Source organism: Morus notabilis, unplaced genomic scaffold (assembly GCF_000414095.1).
Source record: "Morus notabilis unplaced genomic scaffold, ASM41409v2 Scaffold678, whole genome shotgun sequence".
In the NCBI taxonomy this organism is placed as follows: Eukaryota; Viridiplantae; Streptophyta; class Magnoliopsida; order Rosales; family Moraceae; genus Morus; species Morus notabilis.
The window spans coordinates 1,368-27,616 of record NW_010364743.1 but is presented as its reverse complement, the minus strand read 5'-3'; the positions used below and the strand labels follow the sequence as shown (position 1 = coordinate 27,616).

At 30.5% G+C, this 26,249-nt stretch overlaps 1 protein-coding gene across 1 annotated transcript; it reads left to right on the top strand.

Annotated features, from left to right (window-relative positions):
- Nucleotides 1-9,523: 9,523 nt before the first annotated feature.
- Nucleotides 9,524-10,966, top strand: LOC21385842 (F-box/kelch-repeat protein At2g44130). The gene has a single exon (XM_010106943.2). It carries the CDS (start codon nt 9,605-9,607, stop codon nt 10,676-10,678), a length of 1,074 nt encoding a protein of 357 aa, XP_010105245.1. The 5' UTR covers nt 9,524-9,604; the 3' UTR covers nt 10,679-10,966.
- Nucleotides 10,967-26,249: the final 15,283 nt, after the last annotated feature.

Genomic DNA, 26,249 nt, shown 5'->3' with positions numbered 1-26,249 from the left:
GGTAAACGTTCTGGAGTTTCAAAATCTTTCACTAATGTATGTTTGGTAGAGCAGAACATTAGGAAAGAAAAGAGTGAATGTGTTTTTTTAAGAGAATAGAATTTTTTGGACGGAACAGAATATTGGACGAAAAAGAAAAGGACACATGTAGGGTTGATAATTCGAATAGCGATACGACGACACAATTTGAAACCCACATGAAGTTAGTGGGTTTAAGTTTACTATAAATAGGTTTAAGTCATAATTAGGTTGACACGATTAACACGATTAATAAATGGGTTGGGTTAAGATTGACATCCTAACACGAAGTGACACGAATTGACACGATTAATTATATGTGTTATCTGCAATCTAATGATATGTTATATAACATAGAAGTTTATATGACAAATTAAATACAAATAATGTGAATTTAATATTTGTAGGTAAATTCATTTATTTTTTTTTTAAAAAAAAGGTAAATTGACCAATAAACATGTTAAATCTGTCTTGACCGTATTAAATAAGTTATTATTATATTAGTTATTTATTCAATATATTAATTTAAACGAATTGACACGATTAATAAATGAATCGTGTTTTGGGTTAACATTTTTGACGTGTTTAATAAACAGATTGTGTTATCACCTTTACACATGGGTTTCACTATTTTTTATTCTTTCAAAAGTAGAGAGATTTTAAGATGGAAAACTTGTTATACCACGCATAATGGGCTAACTATATTTATACCCCTGTACGTTTTGCAAAATTGCTGAAGAGACTCCTTGACCTAAACAAATTACATCAACAAAGGGAAGTGTTGAATAATTGAGACATTTAACACATGCCTACGTGGCACTTCAAGTGGCAGTACACTATGTAACGTGGCAGTTTGTTATTTTTCTTGTTTCTTTTTCTGTTTTAGTCAATTTTCTTTAGTCGGTTAGAAGGAGTACTGCTGGTACAACTAATATATAGGCTCGGTTCTTTTTTAAAGTGTTTTTTAAAAAATTTTTAAAGAATCTACGGTTAAAATTAAAAACAATTTAAGAGTAATTTTAATTTTTAAATTAGACGAGAATCAACATATATAATTAATAAAATTTTTATAATATTTATAATATTCTTAATAAAATTTATACAATAATAATTAATATAATTAAATATTAATATAATTTTATAATTCTAATATTATTATCTATTGTATTAGACACGTTATAGTTATATAATATATTTATTTAATATAATATAATGATGATTATATATTATATTATATTATAATTAACATTTTTAATTATTTCAGTTATTATTTTAATAATATTATTATATTTTATATTATGATTATATAATATATTATATAATAATACTTTTTGGTATTATATTAAATATAATAATAAATATATATTATATTATAATTATATATATTATATTGTAGTATAATATAATATAAGTCGTAATTTTTAACTATTCATAATAATTTAACTTTATAATTTATCAAACGTTATTACATTAATTTTAGAATCAATATAGTTATTATAATTATAATTTACTAAACACTCAGTTATTTTTTGTAACAGCTCAGCACAATTAAAAATAATTTTTTTAGAATTTAAAACAATACCAAACTAAGCCATAACCGGATTTGGTAAAGTTGTATAAGTTTTTCGCCTTAAAGAAACAACTGGTTAGTGAGAGAAAGAAAGAACTGGTTAGAAAGAGAGAGAGAAAGCAAGAGAGAGCTGGAGAGCTATGATTGTATTCATGGGTTCTGGAGAAGTTCTTGATCTTGGTTTTGTGTACTGCTGAAACTTGGTTAATAAAAGCATTCAGTTCTTGATTGTCCTGAGTTGAAGAGGCGATCTCAATTTCTCTGTTTGTTGTTCTTGTTCGCACTAGTTGATTTGGGGCTGTGATTGTTTGTTCTGATCTAGAGGGATTTTGTCTAAATTCATGACAGGAACTTTTAAGAACAAAGGAACAAAGATTTTGATAATTTCAGTACAACCTCGTTTATTTCACCAATTCAAGTTTTTAATTTTAAATTTTTACAGTTAAAAACTCTAAAAAAATGTCACATTTAACTTTTTCTGCTACAGTTAAAAGCTCTCAAAAAATGTTACATCTCAACTTAAATTGTAAACTCGAATTCGCAAAACGAACGAGACACATTTGCTCCTCTACTTTTCAAAATAATAAAAATTCGAGAGTAATAAAAAAAAATAAAAGTTAGAGTAGCATCTTTATTATTCAAAAAAAAAAAAAAAAAAACAATGGGCAAAACTAAAACCGCGAAAGTAAATCCCTCAATCAATAGGAGACGAAATATTAATATATATATATATATATATATTTAGCTAGATACAATTTTGATTCACATTCACCTCCATCTTCTTGTTTTCATATCGGTCTTTCTTTTTTTTTTTTTTCAAAAATTCAGATTGAAAATAAGAGTTATTTTGAATCCTAATATGGAAGTTTAATTAAGAGATGAAAATATACTAGCCTTCTAGAATCCCCACATGAGTGAGCATGGTGTTTTTTCGTCTTTATTATGGGAAAATGAAACGGATGCGATAAAATGTAACAAACTGAAAGTTATGGAGTAATATAGTTGGAATTTTTAATATTCAAAAGGTCAAATATGAAGGACCACAAAGTTGAGGAATCAGCAAATTAGTCCTACTAGTTTTCTAGTGCATGTCATTTGCAGTATTCACATTGACAATCAAGTTATGAAAACGACTATACATGTGAAAGTTTTTTTTTTTTTTTCTTATTTGTAGACGTTTGTATACAGATGTCTTTAAATTTGAAAGTTCATAGTTATTCCTTTCGGTATTTTATTTGCTATTTATTCTGTGGATGTAACGATATATGACTCATTTCACCTTAGGCACATCAAGCAGTTTAAGCAGTAGTTCAGTACGTCACTTAATCTCGTTCAATTCGTAGATTTAAATTTTTAATTTGAGTTGATATGTGATTTCATGTGAGTTTTTTACTGTAATAGAAAAGATAAATGTGATTTTTTGTAAGAGCTTTTAACTGTAGTAAAATTGAAATTGAAAACTCAAATTATTTATCATTTAGGCCTTATTCATTTTACTGATTTAACTTTTTAATTCTAAATTTTTACAGTTAAAAGTTCTCAAAAAAATGTCATATCTAACTTTTTTTGTTATAATTAAAAGCTTTCAGAAAATATCACATCTTAACTCGAATTAAAAATTCAAATTTACAAAGTATAAACTTAAACAAATAAAAAAAAAATCCTTCACACGCTTTTACGAAAAGAATAAACAAATAATTAAATCTGCAGTAAAGAATTTGGGGTTTCTGGGTCTAAGAAATTTGAAGGTCGTTCTCCTTTCCGTCAAGAGCATCGCCCATATGGCTGCTAGATTTAAAACGATCTAAACAAGATCAAAAATACTAATCTAGCTTAAAATCTAAAAATACCACAAAAATTCTTATTTGGGATTTAGGCATATCTTTTCCTCCAGTGGGAAGCAGAGACAAGGTCCACGGTTGCCGGAATCCGCCAATGGTCAATCGGAGTAGGTGGAGAACCTGCAAACATGGAGAAGAAAAGCAAGATGAGCATGAACTCCTCCCTGTCTCTCCCTCTCTGTGCTTCATTCGGCCAGCCCCCTAAGGCACCCCCACGCACACCACACAAACCAAAGGCAAGGGTGCTCCCTTACTTAACCACAACCAATTAGACACTAAGTGCTTCTAACCAATATTCAATTGAGAGAGTATTTGGCCTAATGGGTTGACTAAATATTACGAGATAGAGAGAGTTCAAATGCTTCAAGCGAGTTAATAAAATAAGTGTCCGTCTCATTATGGACCGATATTTAATATACATACATGTGTTAATTTACATCAACACAGTTGTCTATAAGATGTTTTAATTAATTACAGAGTAAATTATTATGATTATGGAAGTCCACATAAAAATATTCTAACAATGGCCAGATCCAATCCACAGCCATCACAAGATGAATTGAAAAGGCTTCAATATTTGTTGGAAGATGCAGCGAAGAGTTTTTAAGAACTACAGAGAACTCATGGATCTTCAACATTGGCACCTGTTGAAGGCCATTTCCTGAAACGGTTTGGGTATATTACATGTGATGGAAGTGCTTAATATTGTACTTGAGAAAAAAGTGAAAAAAAAAAAAGTTCAATAATCTAGATTTTCCATTTGGTCCAATATGAGATGCAATTTCCTCAAACGGTGGAAATGCTGCAGAAAGCAAAGGGTTAAGATTTTCCATTTGGTCCAACCCTAGTCAGAAAATAAAAAAGTTTTTTTTTTTGGTTATTAAATACATTTTGCTTGGGCATTTTGGTCCTTCTACATAATGCAGTAATAATTTTCTTGCCACACAAGACATTCTATCACAGTTTCATAGACGGACGTTAACAGAGGAACTATTTTTGCCACTTTCATAAAAATTAAGGACTGAGAATGTCACAATTTAAAGATCAGGGGCAATTTAACACGAGGTTCATACTTCAGGGGATACAATAATCGAATCTGGAAGTGGCGTCATTTTATGAAATATGGCTGGGATGGAAAAGCATTCCTAGATTTTACTATGCCCTAGCGCGATATCTTAGTTACAACACTTATAATTTATTCCCGAATTATTAAAACTACTGTTCAAATTGGCTATCTAAATGACCTATCACGGAGAAAGAATTCAAAATAGACTTCCAAGGAATTATAATTGTAGGGTCCGTTTTGTTCGCTGATTCGAGTTGAGATGTGACTTTATATGAGAACTTTTTACTGGAGAAAAAAGTTAAATGTGACTGTTTCTGAGAACTTTTTATTATAATAAAACTCGAATTGTAAACTCTAATCGGTGAAATGAACGCGGCTGTAAAATTTTCACTCTAAAGGTAAAAATACTAAAACTTTTTTTTTATTGATCCGATAAAAGAAAACTAAAAAATTTGATGTGAAATCTTTCTCACGATATATATATATAACGTTATGATCTAACTCTAATTCCGATTCCTTTTCAACTATTAAATTTACATTAAATTCTGCCTTTTCTAATATTATATTTTAAGTAAATTTAACGTTTGAAACATTAACCTCAAATAGAATTTTAAAACATTACACTCAAATAGAATATATATATATATATATATATACCGTAAATTAAAAAGCTCCACCTTAGTAACATTCAGCCATAGTTCTTCACACTTAAATTTAAAAAAGAAAAAAAAAAAAAAAAGGAACGAGAACAAGAAAACATGTGGGATGTGACAAAACTAGAAGTGAATGGTCAATCCATCTAGAATTACGATAACTCTTGGCAATCTGAAAAGGACATCAATCGGAACAAATCCAAAACATTTTAACATCATAACGAAAAAGAAATAAAAAACACAAAAGAAATAAAAAACATTTAACAAATGGAAAATAACTCCACACGGACCCCACTCATCTTCAATCGTTAAAGTGAAAATATACGATAGAATCTTTTGTGTTTCTCAAGTCGCGTCAGCAACAAACAGCTCTATCCCATTATCCACACGTGGCATGTTCTAGCCACGAGACAAGGACCCAATAACACGTATGTGGCCCCCACCATAACTGTTTCCCGCCTTATCGATCACTTTTATAAGCAACTAGTCAAAATATCCTCTTCTACAAGACTCATTGAGGCTAAGAACGAGTGAGATTTTTTTTTTTCCCATAAAAAATAACTATTATAATTATGGGTTAATCTCAAAATCTCAATTTAATGCGTGACTTTTTAAACGTTGTAAAGATAGGATTCGTTTAGTTTGTTGATTTAAATTTTTAATTTGAATTGAGATATAATTTTATGTGAGAGATTTTTACTATAATAAAAAAATTAAATGTGATGTTTCTGAAAATTTTTTGTTGTAATAAAACTCGAATTCTAAACTCGAATAAGTGAAATGAACGGAGCCTTAGTCTCTGAAATTTTATTCTATTTTAGCTTATGTTTATATTACGTTAAAAAGATTAAAGACTAAAAAGAAATTGAATCTAAACCTTATAGACTATTTATGAAATTAATTATGTAATTATTGATATAGATGTGCAAAATAATTCATTAATGATAAATAAAAAAATTCAAACTATTTGTATAAAAGTATATGAAGGATATTTTTTATCGTGATCTTCTTAAACTAAATGTGCTTATAATTCCGCCATAAATGATAGTTTTATAATAAATAAATATTAGTCTTTTAGAACATCCTCTGCCTTCTAATAGATTCTTTTATATGATAAAGAAACTTATTTTTTATATGAGTGAGGGATAAAAATAACATATTTAGTAGGATATTTAGTAAATTATAATATAAATTTTTTAAAATAGTAGATTATAACATAATTTAATAATTTAAGTTTTAAATATTGTTGGAAACTCAAAAATATCCCTAAATCTTTTTTTCCTCCTCACTCATTCTCTTTAAATATCTATTTTTTAAAATATGTGGATTATACTCAAGTTCATCATGCTCGGCGCTAATGATCGGCAGTTGATTCTGACGACCATTTTTCAACAGCCGGAGGCGACAATCATTTTTTCCATGATTGTTTTTTGGCTACGTTTAACTGTATTTACCGGTAAATACAATATTTACTACTATATATCATATTTTATCTAAAAATCCAACCACCGACTCTAGCGACTGGCATCCAGCTCCGGTGACCATTTTCTGCGGCCGAGATTGACGATTGTTTTATTAATGACTGTTTTTCAGCGAACGTTTAACTGTATTACCGGTAAATACAATATTTACTATTAAATATCATTTCTACTGTTTAACACTATATTTATCGATAAATACCATATTTGTAAGAAAATATCACATTATCTGAAAAATTGGGCAGCCACTCTAATGACCATTCAACATTGTATTTACCTGTAAATACGGTATTTACTAGTAAATATTGTATTTATTACTAAGTAACATATTTATTTGAAAAGTCAGACACCGACTACGGCGACCGTTTAACACTGCAATTACCGTTAAATATCGTATTTACCAGTAAATATTGTATTTACTAGTAAATATCATATTTATCCAAAAATTTGACCACCGACTCCAATGACCGTTTCATAATTATCAGTAAATTTTTACTAGTATCATATTTATTCAAAAATTTAGCTACCGACTTTGACGACCGTTTAACACCATATTTACCGATAAATATTGTATTTACTAGTAAATATAATATTTATCTGAAAATCTAGCCACCAACTCAAACGATCGTTTAACATTGTATTTACTAGTAAATACCGTATTTACAGATAAATATCGTATTTACATATCTCAAATTCATAAAAATAAAAATAAAATAAAATAACCAAAACCAAAATCTCCCATAACAGATCTCAAAAACACTCAAATAAAATAGATTTACTGATAAATCCAAGAAGTAAAATCTCATCAAAATAGAGTTCGAAACGTGTAAACAAATGCAAAATCATAAAAATTAGATCTACACAAAATATCAAACTCATATAAGAAAAAATCATAACCACATTATACATATACTAAAGGAGAGGACGGGATTCACTGTTCATGCTACAGTGCAATGAACAGTGTATTCCTGTTTTAGCCTTGCTTTTTTCTTCTGTTGAAATTTTAATTCCCGTTATGTCCTGCTGAGCGTAAATTTACTATATTGCCCCTTAGTTCAGAATTTTTTGTTTCTATTTGCTGTGACCGTTTTGGTCATTTACACAGTGTTTTATTTTGACTTTTTCGTTTGTTGCTTTTTTAATTGTTTTTGTTCCCTTCTTTCTGTAGTCATTTATCTCTTTCTCTTTCCTTTGTTTCTTTTGTTTTATTTTGTTCTGCGTCTGTATTAATTAATAATATTAATTAATTGCTTCAATATTTGTAAAGTAAAACAATCCTGCAGATTTTGGTCATAGTCCACTCGGTCCCTTGGGAAGAGATAATTTTTTTTAATTATTATTATTATTATTATGTCAAGTTTACTCAATAGAATAACGCAGACTAAAAAATAGTCTTCTGTTGATTTTTTATTCCCATTATGTCCTTTTGAATGTAAAGTTATTAATATTGTCCTTTAGTTCAGCTTTTTTTGTTTTTGTTTGTTATGACCATTTTGATCATTTATACTCAAAATGAGTGTTTTATTTTCTCTTTTTTCGTTTGAATTGTTTTTCTTTCCTTCTTTCTACAACATCATTTATCTCTTTCGTTTATTTTCTTCTGCAACGTTCTAGATCTCTTTTTTTTTTCTCACTCAGATTGATTTTTTTTTCTTTTTCGTTTGTTGGTTTCTATGATCTTACCTTCTAGATATATGTTTTTATTTCTTTGTTTCTGCAGCAATATTTTTATAATATTTATTTCATATTATCTAATTTAAATATCTTTATTTTTTTAACACTTATATTTACAACTAATTTTCTCATTTTTATATTTGCAGCTGAAAGAAATGAAATGCTCAAAAATCACAACAACGTTGTATTTTATTTTATACAATCTGTATATATATATATTATAAATAATAATACTATATATGTCTGTATAAATATGTTTATATAAATTTTATATTTATCATATAATACAATACTATATAATACATGTATATATAAATATATTTTAAATGCAACTATTATATAATACAATATTGTACTCCGCAGGAACGCGCGGAATACATGTTTGTATCTACATAAAATCACAATTAGATCTTAAAAATACACTCCTATCACAAACTTCCTTTTGGGGAAAAAAAAAAAGGAAAAAGAAAAAAGTAACAGACAAAATCCAAAATCCAACCGGAGTCAAAACCCACGCAATAGATACTCACTCAACGTTGCCTCTCCGATTTTCCCACACTCGAAACCGACACTGAGGATAATCTTCCCATGCTTCGTCGGCACCGCCCATCCTCGCGGATCAACACTCTTTGATTGGGATCTACTTTGATAACAACAGTGCCTGAATTGAGTTCCACACGGCTTATGTGGTGATATGCGTAAATGGCTTCTGTAAACAACACTAAATTACATGATATGAAACTTTGAAGAAGATTAATTCTATTTTTAGTTGTCAACATTTCGTTTTTTTCCACGACTTCTAGAATGTTTTCAAATGAGTCTTTTTTTTTAAATTTCACGGCTTTAAATTGCGATTCTCAATTTAAATAGGGAATTTAATAAAAACTTCCCTCTTTCCAACCCAAGTGACATTTTTCGCTTCCAAACATTAATTTAGATTAGATTCCTTTTTAAAATAAGAATTGTTTTTCAAACCTAAGAAAATTGATTATTTGTATATATAATATATGGATAACATTGATCACATATACATATGTTTTTATGGCCCAACCAAGTAATCGTCAAAACAAAGAAAAATGAAAAACTGAGAAAAAAAAAAAAGGAAAGAATAATTAAAACTTGATTTTTTAATCTGGCAGGTTGTCCCCAAGCTCGGACACGTGTCAGAATGGTATAGGTAGTTAAAGCTTGATATTATCTCAAACTCGCATTATATAAACACACGCCATATCTACACTTTCGTCCCAACTTCCCAAGGATAAACGTTCTAGAACACAAGAATCTCTCTTTCACAAAACAAAGAAATGGAAACTTCACATCACAACTTCTCTTTCTCCGAGTTAATTCCGGGTCTCCCCGATGAACTCGGCTTGGAATGCCTGACTCGTCTTCCCTACCAGACTCACCGAGTCGCCTCCCGAGTCTGCCGGCGATGGCGATCTCTCATCGAAAGCCGCGAGTTCCACCACCTCAGACGAACAAACGGCCATGCCCACAAGCTTGCTTGCCTCGTCCATGCGCTTGACAAAACTTCGAATCGCGGAGTCTCGGACTTGCCGAAACGCGGTGGCGAAACGGCAGTGAGTTTCGGAATCGCCGTGTTCGACTCGACCGACTCGAGCTGGCACCCGATCGACCCGGTTCCCAAGTACCCGGACGGGCTTCCGCTCTTCTGCCGGATCGCGAGCTGCGAAGGGAAGCTAGTTGTCATCGGAGGGTGGGACCCACAAACGTACGAACCCGTTACGGACATTTTCGTATTCGATTTCGTTGAGAATCGGTGGAGAGAAGGGCGGAAAATGCCGGAAAAAAGGTCGTTCTTCGCAGTCGGGTCGGATTCATGTCGGATCTATGTTGCGGGCGGGCACGACGAAAATAAGAACGCGCTGAGCAGCGCGTGGGCTTACGATGTGGACCGGGACGAATGGAACGAGTTGACTCGAATGAGTCGGGAACGGGACGAGTCCGAGGGGGTGGTCATAGGTGGTGAGTTCTGGGTCGTGAGCGGGTACGGGACGGAGAGTCAGGGCGCGTTCGATTCAAGCGCGGAGGTTTACAACTCCGAGTCGAAGACGTGGCGGCGCGTGGAGGGCGTGTGGGAGAAAGGGAGGTGCCCGAGGGGGTGTTTAGGGGTTTGGATGGAGGGAGAGAGGAGGTTGGCGAGTTGGGGTGAGTTGGACTCGGCGGTCCGAGTTGGGACGTGTGGAGTGGCGTTGGGGGATCATCAGGCCGTGGTGGCTGGGTCCCCGTGCCAAGATGGGACCCACGGATTCCATTTGGTGGAGTTAAAGGAAGGGCAAAATGGGAAATTCGAAAAGATTAGTGTGCCTAGTGAGTTTTGTGGGCCAGTTCAATCTGCTTGCTGCGTTGAGATATAGTGGAATTGCATTGTTCAATAAATACCACTCGAAAATCAAAAGAAGGAACACTTTTTTTTTTGTGTCAGTGTTTTTGCTCAAAAGACCAATAAGATAGTTCCTATGTTTTATAGTTTATCTCAAAAATGGTTTCTTACCATTTAAGTACATCCGTATCGACATTTTTGAGTATCAATTTGTAAAAGTATGTTTGGCGAGAGAGAGAAAAAAAAAAAAAAAGAGTGCAAATGAATTTTGATGATTGAGACAAGTTTTTGCAACTTAAGAAAGTTATTAGTTATTACTTTATTGGTTCCTCTAAAAGGGCTTAGTATTATATAGTTAAACAAAAGGTCGGTCGATCCGTCAAATGAAATTGTTGATACATAAATGGTGATTTAACATTTTTGTGGACTTTTCTTTTTTTGATATTATAGTATTTTTGTTGATGACTTGTGAAAGATGTTGACGCATGGGAAATGGTCCACACATCATACCATATTAAAAGTCTGCATATGGATTCTGGATCAAGATTTAAAGGCTTGTTTTTTAGATTAAAATTTAAAAGAAATTTAAATTTAAATTATAATTTTATTTAAATTTATGTTTTTTTTATAAAATTTGAGTTTGAATTTGAATTTTAACTTGAATTGAGGTTAAATTTTGAGTTTAAGTTTTTCTTTCAACTCAAGTTCTTAAACTCAAATTTAAGTTAATGAACATTATTTTTTCTATTCTTAAAAACATTATAATTTTTTTTTAATTCTGATTGAGATGATTTTTTTATGCGTTCACAACAAAAAGATGAATAAAATCTCACTCATATACCCTATTAAAATTTTCTATCACCATTGAGTTTTTATTAAAATATTATCTAAATATAAATTCAAGTTTTGACCCACCTAAACACAAACTCAAATAGATTCACAATTCAAATCATAACTCAAATGTACACATCCAAATACAAACTCAAATTATAACTCAAATTTAACTTAAAATTTACACTCAAGTCACTATAACTTAAAAATATAACCGAATAACTCTTTAAAGCTTCTGTAATTTGCTTCTTTTTTCTTCGTATATAGGTTTTTTATGGGATTAAACATATTGTTTTGATTATATTACAATATTTTTCTCTCATAAAAAATTTAAATTTTAAAAGTCATAATTAAAACTTCTAATTTTAACTATGATTTGAACACATATACTAAAGGGATCCTAAATTTTCTTTCCTATTTTGTTTGTAATTTGTTTTCTTTTGCGTATGAGTTAAGGTCACTCCGCTAAGAGTTTAAGATTGCGTGCGAATTACGTGAAAAAAAAAAAAAAAAAAAAAAAAAAACTGTTCAAGATTCAATGGGCATGATCACAAGAGCTATTGATACGGTACGTTTTAAAAAGGTCTATTGTCATAGATTTTTTTATGAATTGATTTTCCACGACACAATAAGTTTGGGGGATAATGACGGAGATAAAAAAAGTTTTCTAAATTGTTATAGTTATTGTTGATACTAATAAATAGTCACATAATTTGATTAGAAAAAAAAAATCACATAAGAATATTCCCTTGGGATTAGAAAATTGGAACGCAGCAGCCGTTCAAAATCACCAGAGATAAGATTTATTTTTTTTGAGTGAATTTCACAAATAGTCTGTGAAGAGGTTTACTGAATACATTTTGGTCTTTAATTTTTTAAACGTCTTATAATTAGTCTTTTGAGGTTTTATTTTATTTAAATTTTAATCTTTCTATTAATTAAGTGTTAAATTTTTTATAAAACCTGTAAAAATTAAAGATCATAATTAAAAACAATCTAAAGTTTAAAGACTAAAATAAAAAAAATATAATTTCTAATTATAATATTAAAACTTTAATTATTTCTAATTTTAGTCATTAATTTATGCAGACCCAATTTAGGCGTTTTACTTACAATTTCAAGTGTGCAGCAAATTCATATCTTGGATCAATTCATGCTCAACTTTTACTATTAAAAAGACCGAAATATACTTATAAGGGAGAAAAGAAAAGAAAAAATTGGCAAAAATTTTTAGAATAAAAAATAAAATAAAATAAATCTCAACTCTCATATTGTACCGTTCTTTTTTTTTTTTTTGGGAAGAATGAAGCAATACTTGAAGTAAATAATAAAATTATTTAAAGTAAATAACAGTTTATTGTTTAAATGATCTTTTTATTATTAGTAAAAAGATTTTTTTCACTTAAATAAAATTTTTTTATCGTGTTAATTATTTTTTACCAATCGTAAAAAGATCATGTGCACAATAAAATGCTATTTACTTTAAATAATTTTAACATCTACTATTTACTTAATTTAGTTTTTAATTCTTAATTTAGTTTTAAATAGGCTAATTACTATAATTTTTGTTGGAGTAAAATTTCGTTCAACACTTATCAAACGTCCATAGATTAATAATTCGGATTGAATAAGCAAATTATCTAAGAAAATTAGAAGAACACCCATAGAACACAAAGAACCTCAGAAAAAGTAACAAGAACAAAATGAAGACAATCACAAGGCAATTGTATTCAGAAATAAGTGCTTATATTTTCTTATCAAACCGAGAGAATTTATAGTACATTGGGAATTGAGGTTTAATTCTTCCCATTAATTTGAGAGTTTATTCTCTCTTCAATACAATATGGCTCTTCACATTTTTTGGGTGTTATAAATAATTAATAAACGAATTAAACTTGAGTCGTTATGTGGCGTTTGGTTCATGGATTCAAATCATATGATTAGAACCATTTTTGATTTACGTGTATTTTTTGTGAGAGAAAATACTGTAGCGAACCATGATTCGAATCAGGGAACGAATCTAGATACCAAACGGAAAAGTCGTTTAATCATCGGCCGTTACTTGACATTGACGCTTAAAAACTCTTTGATCTTCCAACTTCTCTCCTACCCGAGCATATGCTCATATAGTTATCCTAGGGTATGCTCGGGTGGTTTCCTAACGTATGCTCAAGTGATTTTGCTAATGTACGTTCAAGTGTTATTCGAATGTATGCTTGAGTGGCCAGAAAACTTATTATAATTTATTGGCTCCGAAAAATCCATCCAACATCAAGCCCCAGTCCTTGGCTCGCCAAGCGAAGAGGACTTCCTTAATTTTCTCTTAAGGAATGAACTTGAACCTTTTTTTATCTGTTAAGCTCGTCTGTCTTCTAAATTTGCATAAAGATCTAACGAAAATTTTCAGAAGAAACTTCATTTTCCTATAAATGTGTATCCCAAAATCACCATGAATATCAAAGATTTGACGAAGATTTGCGTGGGATACTTTTCTTTTCTGAACGAGCGCATATTTCTAGTATCTGCTGAAATCTTGACTATGAATCTGCAAATTAATTACCATAATATCTCCCCCTTCACTTCTACACAATCTCACGAGTGACAAAATTCTGATAACCCTCTTAATATATTCAAATTGGAAAGATCTTTTGTTCCCGCCGCATCATTACTTGAAAGAAGCTTTTTCAAGTCAACGTGGAAGGAACTTTGAGAAAAGATCAAAAGTATTGGATTTTGAATGTGAACCTTTATTTACGCTCATTAACTTATTTTTCACTTTCCCAGATCAGACGCACCAAACTCTGCGCCAATCGGGTTCGTCATACTCCCCGATGGCGAAAATTCTTCTAATTCTTCAAATTCCACAGATTTTTCTTACAATCCCGATCGCGATGACTGTGATCTGGTGATTCATGAGAACCTCCGTAAAACTGAACGCCCATTCAGAAAAGGAAATGAAAAGCACATTTAGGTTCAAGCTCTTCAACGTCTCTTCCTCTTCATCAGAACCAACTCCAAGCATTAACATTCAACCAAAATCATCATTGAAAAAAAATAGTGCGTTTGGAATTCATTCTAAAATAATTTCATTTTTTGTATGAAAATGAAAACGAAAATGTTTTTAATCTCAGACAGAAATCATTTTTAAAAAATGGATTTGGTAGTTTTATCAAGAAATTATTTTCAGTATAAAAAAAATCTATTAATGTCTCTCTTTCTCTCTCTACTCGAAAGCGGATAAAACGGAAACAAAAATGAAAAATGACTAAAAGTCATTTTTCATTTCTCTCCCATTTTACACTAAACTAAAAAATTATTTTCATTTCCGTTTTTTGTCTTTAATTGTGCCAAAAGCCGTTTCTCTTCCATCTTCATTTTTTCTTTCTCGAAAAACGCGAAAATAAAAACAAAAATAACTACAAACACAATCAAAGTAGTTTCTAATGATAACCCTGTCGACGTTAAACCTAAACAAAAGAGATCCTCTTCGAAAAACAAGCGGAAGAGATACAACAAGCAAGGTTTCTCTATCCGAGCAAGAGCTCTGTGCACCACCCAAGCGTACGCTAGGGTCCTCACCCAAGCGTACGCTCAGGTCCATTCCCGAGCTCCGAGTTGGAGTTGACTCTGTGACGACCCTCCAGAGTGGCCGTCACCGTAATCCGCTACCTATTTATGATAAACCCAAACTCGCTAATTTTGTGCGGGTTTCGAGTCGTGTCGTCGTGTCGCTACCCGGATTGCCAGCCCTAGTATTAACTTGTAAAAGTATGTTTGGCAAGGAGGAGAAAAAAAAAAGATAAGAGTGCAAATGAATTTTGATGATTAAGCCAAGTTTTTGCAACTAAAGAAGGCATTGTGATCTTAATTAGTTATTAGTTATTACTTTATTGGTTCCTCTAAAAGGGCTTAGTATTATATAGTTAAACAAAAGGTCGGTCGATCCGTCAAATGAAATTGTTGATACATAAATGGTGATTTAACATTTTTGTGGACTTTTCTTTTTTTGATATTATAGTATTTTTGTTGATGACTTGTGAAAGATGTTGACGCATGGGAAATGGTCCACACTTCATACAATATTAGGTCTGCATACGGATTCTGGATCAAGAATTAAGGCTTCTGTAGTTTGCTTCTTTTTTCTTCTTTCGTTTTGGTAGAATATTTAAAGTATGTTTCGTATATAGGTTTTTTTATAGGATTAAAAAAATTGTTTTGATTATGTTACAATATTTTTTTCTTATAAAAAATTTAAATTTTAAAAGTCATAATTAAAACTACTAATTTTAACTTTGATTTGAACACATATACTAAAGGGATCCTAAACTTTCTTTTCTATTTTGTTTGTTATTTGTTTTCTTTTGCGTATGAGTTTAAGATTGCGTGCGAATTACGTGAAAAAAAAAAAACACTGTTCAAGATTCAATGGGCATGATCACAAGAGCTAGAGAAAAAAAAAGTTTTCTAAATTGTTATAGTTATTGTTGATACTAATAAATAGTCACATAATTTGATTAGAAAAAAAAAATCACATAAGAATATTCCCTTGGGATTAGAAAATTGGAATGCAGCAGCCACCCAAGCATACGTTAGGGTCCTCACCTGAGCGTACGCTCAGGTCCATTCTCGAGCTCCAAGTTGGAGTTGATTCCGACTCCGATTCCGACTCGAATCCTTTGTAAAGTCTCCTTACAAAAAGTGACTTGGAGAAAATTCGGACAATATATCACATTCCTTTCAACATCAAACTTCGTGTTCCATTCCTGAACGACTCTCCACATGTTGCACCACTTAACGAGGTTGCAGTTTTTACCAAATTTTCTGTTGTGGACTTCGTCTTCCTATTCACTCAATCATTCATGACTTGTTGAAAAGCTATAATCTAAACTTGGGCCAACTTTGTCCAAATGTAATCCGGCACGTCATTGTTTACTTTGTTCTTTAGCGAAAATTAGGATTGGGTAATCCATCTAACAATTTTTGTTTTTGTTTTTTTTTTGTTTACAACAATTCTTTTCACTTTTTTCTAGTTTGATACTTTCATTCTTCTCTCTTTTTAGGGCACTTTTGTCAATTAAATCAACATAGATTGGGTAATATCAAGGCAAAAATACAATGCATAGCAGGGAATAACATACTTGAAACAAATTGTATACTATCTGCACAAAGTACATGATACATTTACATAATTTTCTCTTTACAAAAAAGCATGAAAGAGTTTGATTTTAACTAGTAACAAAGAAAAAACGCAGTACTATGCATTACCATTAGTGGTGAAGGGTGATGCAACACTACAGATAGAAAAAAGATATGAACAGTGCCTTTTACTTTTATGAATAAAAGATGTAATAGAACACCAGATTTCATTGGAATAGTCGCCAGTCAGCACATGGAATTATACCTGACCGGTCAACACCTCTGAAGATGACCACGAGATTTGTATTGTACGGCTCCGATTGAAAGGGTTATTTTTTTCTTTTTAATAGTGAGGGACAGAGGTAGCCTAAATTTATAGGTCAGATAAAATTATTATTAAAAAACTCTTAAAAAATCTGAAATAAAATGACCGTCCTTTTGCAGATGTATTAAGATTTCCACCTCATTAATTTTATCGATTTAAATTTTAAATTTTAAATTTTTATAATTAATTTTTAAAAAATATTAAATTTAATTTTTTTGATTAAATTTTTTTAAAAAAATATTATATTTTAATTTAAATTAAAAATTTAAATTTACTAAGTGAACGAGATTTTAGAGTTGTTTTTTTATAATATAATTTGAGTGTAGTTTTTGAGTTATAATTTAAGTTGAAGTTAGAATTTGAATAAAATTGAGTAAAATTGAATAAAATTAAAACTTAAAAGAACGTGAATTTAAATAAAATTAAAACTTGAGTTGTCTTTTTTTGAGTTTTTTAAAGAAAAGAACGTGCCCTTTGTATTTTCAAGTCTGAAAAATTTAGGATTTCTTCAAAATCCCTTGATTGGGTTCCGGCCTCTGCGTAGAAACGTTTGAATCACTGCATGCTTAATGTGATTAATCGTTCTAGAAAGGCGAATTTTCGGTGGGTCTGCATTTGAATTTCCGGTGGGTTTGGTTGACTAAGCATATTGGTGAGTGCTTAGTTTGGAAGGAGAGGCAAAGTTGCGGCGCGCTGTAAATTCATAGGTTGATTTCACGGTATTATTCGCAATCAGTTAAGTTTGCGAATTTTAGCGCAACCGGTGGGTCGATTGGGAAGGTATTTAGAAATTTCAGAAATTTCGTCCTCTTCAAGAATCTGCTATGGTTTTTGCCTCTGCGCCAGCTTTGTCCATGTCAATTGATAGAAATGAGTCTTTGGCTAAGAAAAGTGAGCACCATGTTCAAAGGGGAGAAGTTGATAGAAGATCCAAGAAACAGACCAGGGGAAAGGGGGCAATCGATTCAATCTTGTCTCCCGAAATCGTTCGTCAGTCCGGTATAAGTTGACTGTTTTAGATATGCTTATAGAAGTTATTATATTGGGTATAGCATCTTACAGATGAAGTAAAACGTACTTTACTGTTAATTTTCTTATATTTTGAATAGTCATATTGTTTAAAAATGTAATACTATAGACAACAATATCCGATATGTTACCGTGTGTGTATATTCAGCAAGTTTTATCGTTTCAATTATCTCACTTAAGAGATATCTAGTGGCAAAAATGCAGTTTATAATTTTAAGGTCAAAGTTCTGGCATTGGCAACTTAATATTGCCAGAACAAGAGAAAATAAAAGGATTAGAAAGTTGGTTCTTTTTTTCTCCCTTGTTTCGTTTTAAGATTCTTAATAAAGCTGCCCAATTAAGGTTTCTCAGTGATAACGGCAAGCCGTAGGCTTCTTTGGTATCCTTAAATATTGTTTCTACAGATATATCCTGATGAACATGATTACAAATTTTTGCAGGTAAGTAGAGGCTGCTTTGCCACTGGACAAGTGCACGCGTGTTCACAATCTTCTCGGCTAGTCATAATTCATGGATTAGAACCATGTGATTTGAACTATTTTCGTTTTACGTGTATTTTTTGTGAGAAAAAATACTGTAACGAACCACGAATCATGATTCGAATCAGAAAATGAATCTAGGTACCAAACATCCCATAAATCTGATTGAAAGAGTTTCAAGTTTCACGGACCTTTGCAACTTCAGTGACATATCAGCATCACCATGTTGCTTGGTGTGCTTTCACTTCTCTATTTGTGAATTGCAATAATGTAACAGCTAATGGAATGTATTAGTGACAATCCCAAAGTTCTATATTAATTATATATTACCAAACTGCTTGTATTTCTTTCACATGAATCCGTGTGTGTGTGTGTGTGTGTGTTTTTTTTTTTTTTTTTTTTTTTTTTTTTTTTTTTTTCCTTCAATCTGTTATTTTTGTTGGGTTTAAAGATAGACTGAAATACAACAAGTTTTGCCATGTAATTTGATCATGGAGCTAGTATTACCATTTGGCAATTTAGACACTTGCTCCATTCTGCAAGTGATCATTTGTTCTCTAACTTACAATTACAAGCTCAGAATATGGGAGGAGCACGGCAAAGGACATGTTTTCGCGTCTCTCTCTCTCTCTTTTGGGGACAAGTACATTGGAAACCAATAACTTTATTTTTATTTTTATTTTTATTTTTTTTTCAATTACAAGCAAACGTGTCCCTTAAAGAAAGACAATAGTAAAACCCTTGACACTGATTCTCAAGGGAACAACGACAATTGCAAACCTCACACAAACATCATCTGAAAACATTAACTCAGTCCAAAATGCTCTACCGCCCACAAATCGAATCGCATCATGGAGGTTTCACTATTTCCTTTGCACAGCAAGGCTATTCTCCATATTTCCATTCCCATCACATATAGGATGTCTTAAAAAAAATGTATGTGTATGTTGTCCCATATATAAAATAGATGAAGATATGAGATAATTTATATACATGTAAGGACTTAAAACTTAATAGGTTAACTTTTTAAGTGAAGTTAGACTCTTAAAATGTGTTAGACCAGTTACGCATGTGGTGTCTTCCCAACAAGTGGTATTAGAGCTGATGGTTCGTTCGGGTCAAGCGATCACACTCGGTTACAGTTGAAAGTGCGGATGTTGTAGCATTTGGTAGATTCGCATAGTTTCAGCTCTCTTTCTCATGCTCTAGTTGGCTCCCGTTGAGAGTGTGATACTTGGATATGTCGGCTACTTGAATTTTGATTCGAAAGGGAGCTCGGTGAACACACACATGATAGGGAGATTGTTGTAAAAAATGCATGTGTGTGTTGTCCCACATGAAAAGTAGATGAAAATGTGAACTTGTTATATACATTAAAAAACTCAAAACCTAATGGGTTAACCTTTTGAGTTAGAATCAAATTGAACTCCTGAAGTATGTTTAGTCAGTTACGTATGTGTCTCCCCAACAAGATGCTTACCCTGCTAGCTACAATTAAGATGCCTCTGGATATATAGTTGAGTCTCAATTTGCCGTTAGTCATCCTTCTGTATGATACACACCGTTTTTTGTTCATTTACGTCAACCTTGTCATACGTTTAGTTTTGCAAATGAACTTTTCATAATCTTATGCATCTGAATATCTAAAAGTTTATTTACCATTGTTGTCACTATTACACTTATTGTCTTGCACAATGTTAAATCTATACCATATTTTCATAGTTTATTGTATTTTTCTAACGCATGCAGGTTATTATTCCAAATTGCACCATCATCAATTGCGCCGTTGGTATATCAAAGGACAGCAACAGATTGTATTACTTCTTTTACGATGTACTCAATTTCAACGGTGGCTTCACATTAGTGAGAGTATGGCTTCACATTAGTGTGAGTATGTTATTGATTATGTCGTGTATTTGACCGTATATTTGGAGTCTCTAAATTTACCACTTCATGCTTAAAATTTTTTCTGTTATTACTCAAATCTTTCCTTTGCTATTGTTCAATCATCTTATTTACATGTGCTCGTTGTATATACGCTTCTTTAACACCGAAATTACACACTAAATCCGGTAATTATATACCATGCATTTAAACATTATGTTACAACGTCTATTCAATCTCAAGATACCAAACGACATTTATGCCTCATTCACTTCACGGATTCGAGCTGAGATGTGATATTTTTTTAGAGCTTTTCACTGTAACAAAAAAAGTTAGATGTGACATTTTATGAGAGTTTTTTACTTTAAAAATTTAAAACTAAAAAGTCTAATGTCAATAAACTGAAAAGTCTAATCTCAATAAAATGAAAGACCACAATTCAATCAATGTGCATACTACTACCTTAATTGTTCACTTATTACAAATAAGGGATACATGTTTGTGAGTAGAATACACATTGTCGTTTTGTACATTAACATATTCTTTTTAAACATGCTATATTACAATTTTGCCCCTTCACCGAATAAGATATAATTTTTTCACATGCAGCCATCATGCCAGCTGTAGGTAACTCATGAAGAAACAACCTGCTGCATTCATCCACTCATAAACACGTGGCCATGCTTTCTTAAACAATTAAAATCAATAAAGGCCCAATTAATAAAGGCCCAGAAAAAAAAGTAATATATTTATGAGAGAAAAAGAAAAATAAGTTAAAATTTGAGATGAATTAAAATTAATAGATTAATAATTTATATGAGTTAATAAATAAGTTAAATTACTGTTTTTATTTATAATTAGTCTGGTTATAAATCATAACTTAACAAGTTATTGTCCATAATTATTCATAATTTGTCTGACTATGAACCATAACTTGATGAGTTTATCAATTACTTATCTAATTATAAATCATAACTTAATAAGTTATGGTAATTATATACCATGCATTTAAACATTATGTTACAACGTCTATTCAATCTCAAGATACCAAACGACATTTATGCCTCATTCACTTCGCGGATTCGAGCTGAGATGTGATATTTTTTTAGAGCTTTTTACTGTAGCAAAAAAAGTTAGATGTGACATTTTATGAGAGTTTTTTACTTTAAAAATTTAAAACTAAAAAGTCTAATCTCAATAAACTGAAAAGTCTAATCTCAATAAAATGAAAGACCACAATTCAATCAATGTGCATACTACTACCTTAATTGTTCACTTATTACAAATAAGGGATACATGTTTGTGAGTAGAATACACATTGTCGTTTTGTACATTAACATATTCTTTTTAAACATGCTATATTACAATTTTGCCCCTTCACCGAATAAGATATAATTTTTTCAATGCAGCCATCATGCCAGCTGTAGGTAACTCATGAAGAAACAACCTGCTGCATTCATCCACTCATAAACACGTGGCCATGCTTTCTTAAACAATTAAAATCAATAAAGGCCCAATTAATAAAGGCCCAGAAAAAAAAGTAATATATTTATGAGAGAAAAAGAAAAATAAGTTAAAATTTGAGATGAATTAAAATTAATAGATTAATAATTTATATGAGTTAATAAATAAGTTAAATTATTGTTTTTATTTATAATTAGTTTGGTTATAAATCATAACTTAATAAGTTATTGTCCATAATTATTCATAATTTGTCTGACTATGAACCATAACTTGATGAATTTATCAATTACTTATCTGATTATAAATCATAACTTAATAAGTTATGACTTATTAATTTTTATAATTAAAAATTAACCTATATATTTTCTTAAATTTTTTATATTGACATATTTTTTACTATTTTCCTATATTTATGATGATAGTGACTCATGAGAAGTGGTCGATACTCCTTATGTATACCGTTAGATCTACATATGAATTTCATATCGAGGCTTCTTTAAATATTGCTTCTTTTTGTACTTGTATTCTTAAATGTTGCTTTGTTTTGGGCATGGGTTGTGGGCTTGAAGTCTATAATAGCTCAAAATATTTTAAATTCATTTTTTCATAGCCACAAAGAAAGGTTCAAGGGACAGATATTTATGCAAAGCAGATCCATTGAATAATTTATCGATTGTTCAAGTGGGGCAATAAATGGACCTCAATAAGGCACATAATAGAGATCAGCAACCAGGTACAGAAATTGAAGTAACTTAGCAAAAAAAAACCAGGTATTAGGAAGAATTATTATCACCAGTGCTTTTTAAATTTTAGAGTCATTCTTAATTTGTCTCTCAAACTTTAAAAATACTCACTTTATTTTATAAATTTTAAAGGATTTTTAGTACAATTGCCCCATAAACTTGTCGTGTTTAGCAAATTTCTCCCTATACTTTTAATTTTGATAATCAACCTCTTAAATTTATAAAATTATTGCAATGTTCCCCATTTTACCCATTTTACTAAATTTGCTCAATTTTTTTTATTATATTTAGGAAATAAAAGTTGAGTAATTGAAAGATTTGTATTACATTTAAATTGAGATGTTAGAATTTTTCATGGAACGTGCTTTTTCGACATTAATTTAACACAATCATCATCAAAATGGGGGATATTGCAACAATTTTACAAGTTGAGGGGGAAACTTGCCAAGATGAAAAGTTTAGGTGGCAAATTGCTAAAACCATGCAAGTTCAGGGGTAAATGTGTAAAATATCTAATTTTAAATTGTTTCCATTTAATCCTTTATGTTGGAATATCTGTTTAAAATATATCAAAAAAAGAAAGTAATGCAGACACACATAGTCTTTCTATTTGAATATTTGTTGAAAGATAACCGATAAAAACCACATAATCACACTTTAACCCTTTTTTTTTGGGTCAAATTTTACAGAAATTCTTGGAAAAGAGCTTGAATGGGACTAATCTAAAATTTAAGGGGCAATGTGAGAGTTTTTAAAGTTAGGGGTATACTGAAAATTATCCTAAAATTCGGAGGCACTAGTGATAATAGTCCAATTAGGAATAAAGAGACAAATAACATATTGTAGAAATAGTTTTAAGTAAATAACATATTGTTGAGACGATTGGAGTGAATACCAAATTTAATAAAGATTTATAGGAACATTAAGTAAATAGTAGATTTATAGTAAATAATTGAAGTAAATAGCATATTTTAAAACTATTTAAAGTTATAAATATCAATTTATCGTGTAAATGTTCTTTTTACGACTAGTAAAATTATTTTATCACGTAATTCTTTTTGAGACCGGTGAAAGATTTTTTTTTTCATGTAAATAAAGATTTTTTACCACATAAATTATATCTTACCAATTATAGATAAAAAATATATACGATAAACTGCTATTTACTTTAAATATTTTTAAAATTTACTATTTACTTAATCTACTATATAATAAAAGTGTGTTAAAGCAAGTTAGTGTCTTTGATTTTTTTTCCATTATTGCCCTTCCTCTTCTTCTATTTTTCCTTGTTTCTTTTTTGTTTTGTTTCTATGCTTCCTTTAGCTGTCATCTGGAGGCCAGATTCTTGGCGCGCAAGAATGAATCTGATTGAGTATTGTAATTAATTACTCTCAGAGGTGCAATTTCCTATGACGAATGCTCTCTAAATAAATTGTCACATCTAATTTTTTTTTGCTACAGTAAAAAACTCTCATAAAATATCATATCTCAGCTCGAATTAAAAATTCGAATCCGCGAAGTGAACGAGACCTAGATATAACAAAGACATGATTAAAGCAGACAACTGTCATGGAATATTTTTTTTCCATTGATGCCCCTCACATTTTCTACTTTTCACTTACTTATTACCTACTATTTTCTCTTACTTCAAGTTTAAAAAAAAGCGGTTAATTTTATTTCTATTTACGCCTTTCACTTTTTATACTTTTTACTTGTTATCTAAGCTTTTTTATTTTCAATTTTCCATTTATATCCTTCACCTTTTTTACTTTTCACTTACTTAGTACATACTATTTTCTCTTATTTCGAACTTAAAGAAAAACGGTTAATTTTGTTTCCAATTATGCCATTCACTTTTGTACTTTTTACTTGTTATCTACTCTTTTCTCTTACTTTGAGTTTAAGAAAACGTGGTTGATTTTTATTTCCATTTATACTCTTCACATTTGTACTTGTCACTTACTTGTTATCTAAGCTTTTCTATTTTCATTTTTTTTTCCATTTATATACCCTTTACTTTTTCTACTTTTCACGTACTTATTACCCAATCTTTTCTCTTATTTCATTCCATTTATACTCTTCACATTTGTACTTGTCACTTACTTGTTATCTAAGATTTTCTATTTTCATTTTTTTTTTTCCATTTATATACCCTTTACTTTTTCTACTTTTCACGTACTTATTACCCAATCTTTTCTCTTATTTCGAGCTTAAAGAAAAGCGGTTGATTTTGTTTCTTATGCCCTTTATTTTTGTACTTTTTATTTGTTATCTACCCTTTTCTCTTACTTAGAATTTAAGAAAAGAAGTTTAATTTGTGTTTCCATTTATACCCTTCAACTTTTGTACATTTATGCCCTTTATTTTTTGTTCTTTTACTTACTTTTTATACTCTTTTATCTTATTTACAATTTAAGAAAAAATGGTTTAATTTTTGTTTCCATTTATGTTCTTCACCTTTTGTACTTTTTATTTACTTATTATGTATACTTTTCTCTTTTTTAGAACTTAAGAAAAAATGATTTAATTTTTGTATCCCCTTATGCTTTTCATTTTTTCTATTTTTTTATTGGTATCCACTATTTCCTCTTATTTAGAGTCTAAGAAAAGTGGTTAACTTTTTGTTCCTATTTATACTATTTATTTTTTGTACTTTTTACTCATTTATTATCAGCTGTTTTATTTTATTTAGGTATAATAAAAAGTGGTCAAACTAAATAATGTTTATATTATGGTGATCAGCTTATAGTTAGAACATTATAAAATTGTTTATCTAATAGACAATAAATATAATAGTCAAATTCATGTTTTTTTGCAATGCACATGCCTTTTTTCTTAGTTTTGTTTAATAAATATGTTATTTACCACAATTTTTCATGGTGAACCAATAAGAAAAGACATAAACCAGTAATGAACCAAAAAGAAAATCAACGGGTAATTCATACCTATGTTAAAACTACACAACGTGACTTTTTTTTAGGAGTGAATTAAAATGTGGCTAAATTCTACTAATATCATTCTATATGGTTGATTTTTTTAATATATTTCTTGACAATCTAAAAAATACCCTTGAGTTGACTTTATCATATATTTAGTTTTGATAACTAATTTCCAAAATTTTCTCGTAGCTGAATTTCTTAAATAAATGTATATATCTGCGTGTGAACTTATTCTTTTTCTTTTAATGTTTGTTTTCACAAACTGCAGCCATATTCAGAATATTCACAAACTACAACCATATTTTAAATCCGCAAACATAATTAAGTCAAATGTCTCATTAACTCTTATACTAATTCAATCAAAGAGGTCGCAATAAAACCCTGAAAAAAAAAAAAAAAAAACTAAAAGGGAAAGACCCAAAGAATACATGATTAACATAGTACATGATTAATTTGAATTCATATGCCGCCAAACCCTACTAATTGCGAAAACATTTATTCAAACCAAGTACTATTCAATCCTAAGAAAAGTATCATTTGGTCTTAGGATTTGCTCAGAGAAGTAGGCTATAAACAATAGCCCACTCCCTTTATTACAAGAGAGACCCATGCGTGGTATATATGTGTATCATATATATAATATGCGGATATTTTACTCCTAAAATCACAAACTAGTTTGAAGAATCTAGTTTTGATCTTATTTCCCCAAATGGGTTCCTAAAAGTAGCATGTATAAGATCGATGTAAAGTGGAAATTGAGCTGAAGCGAAGAAGG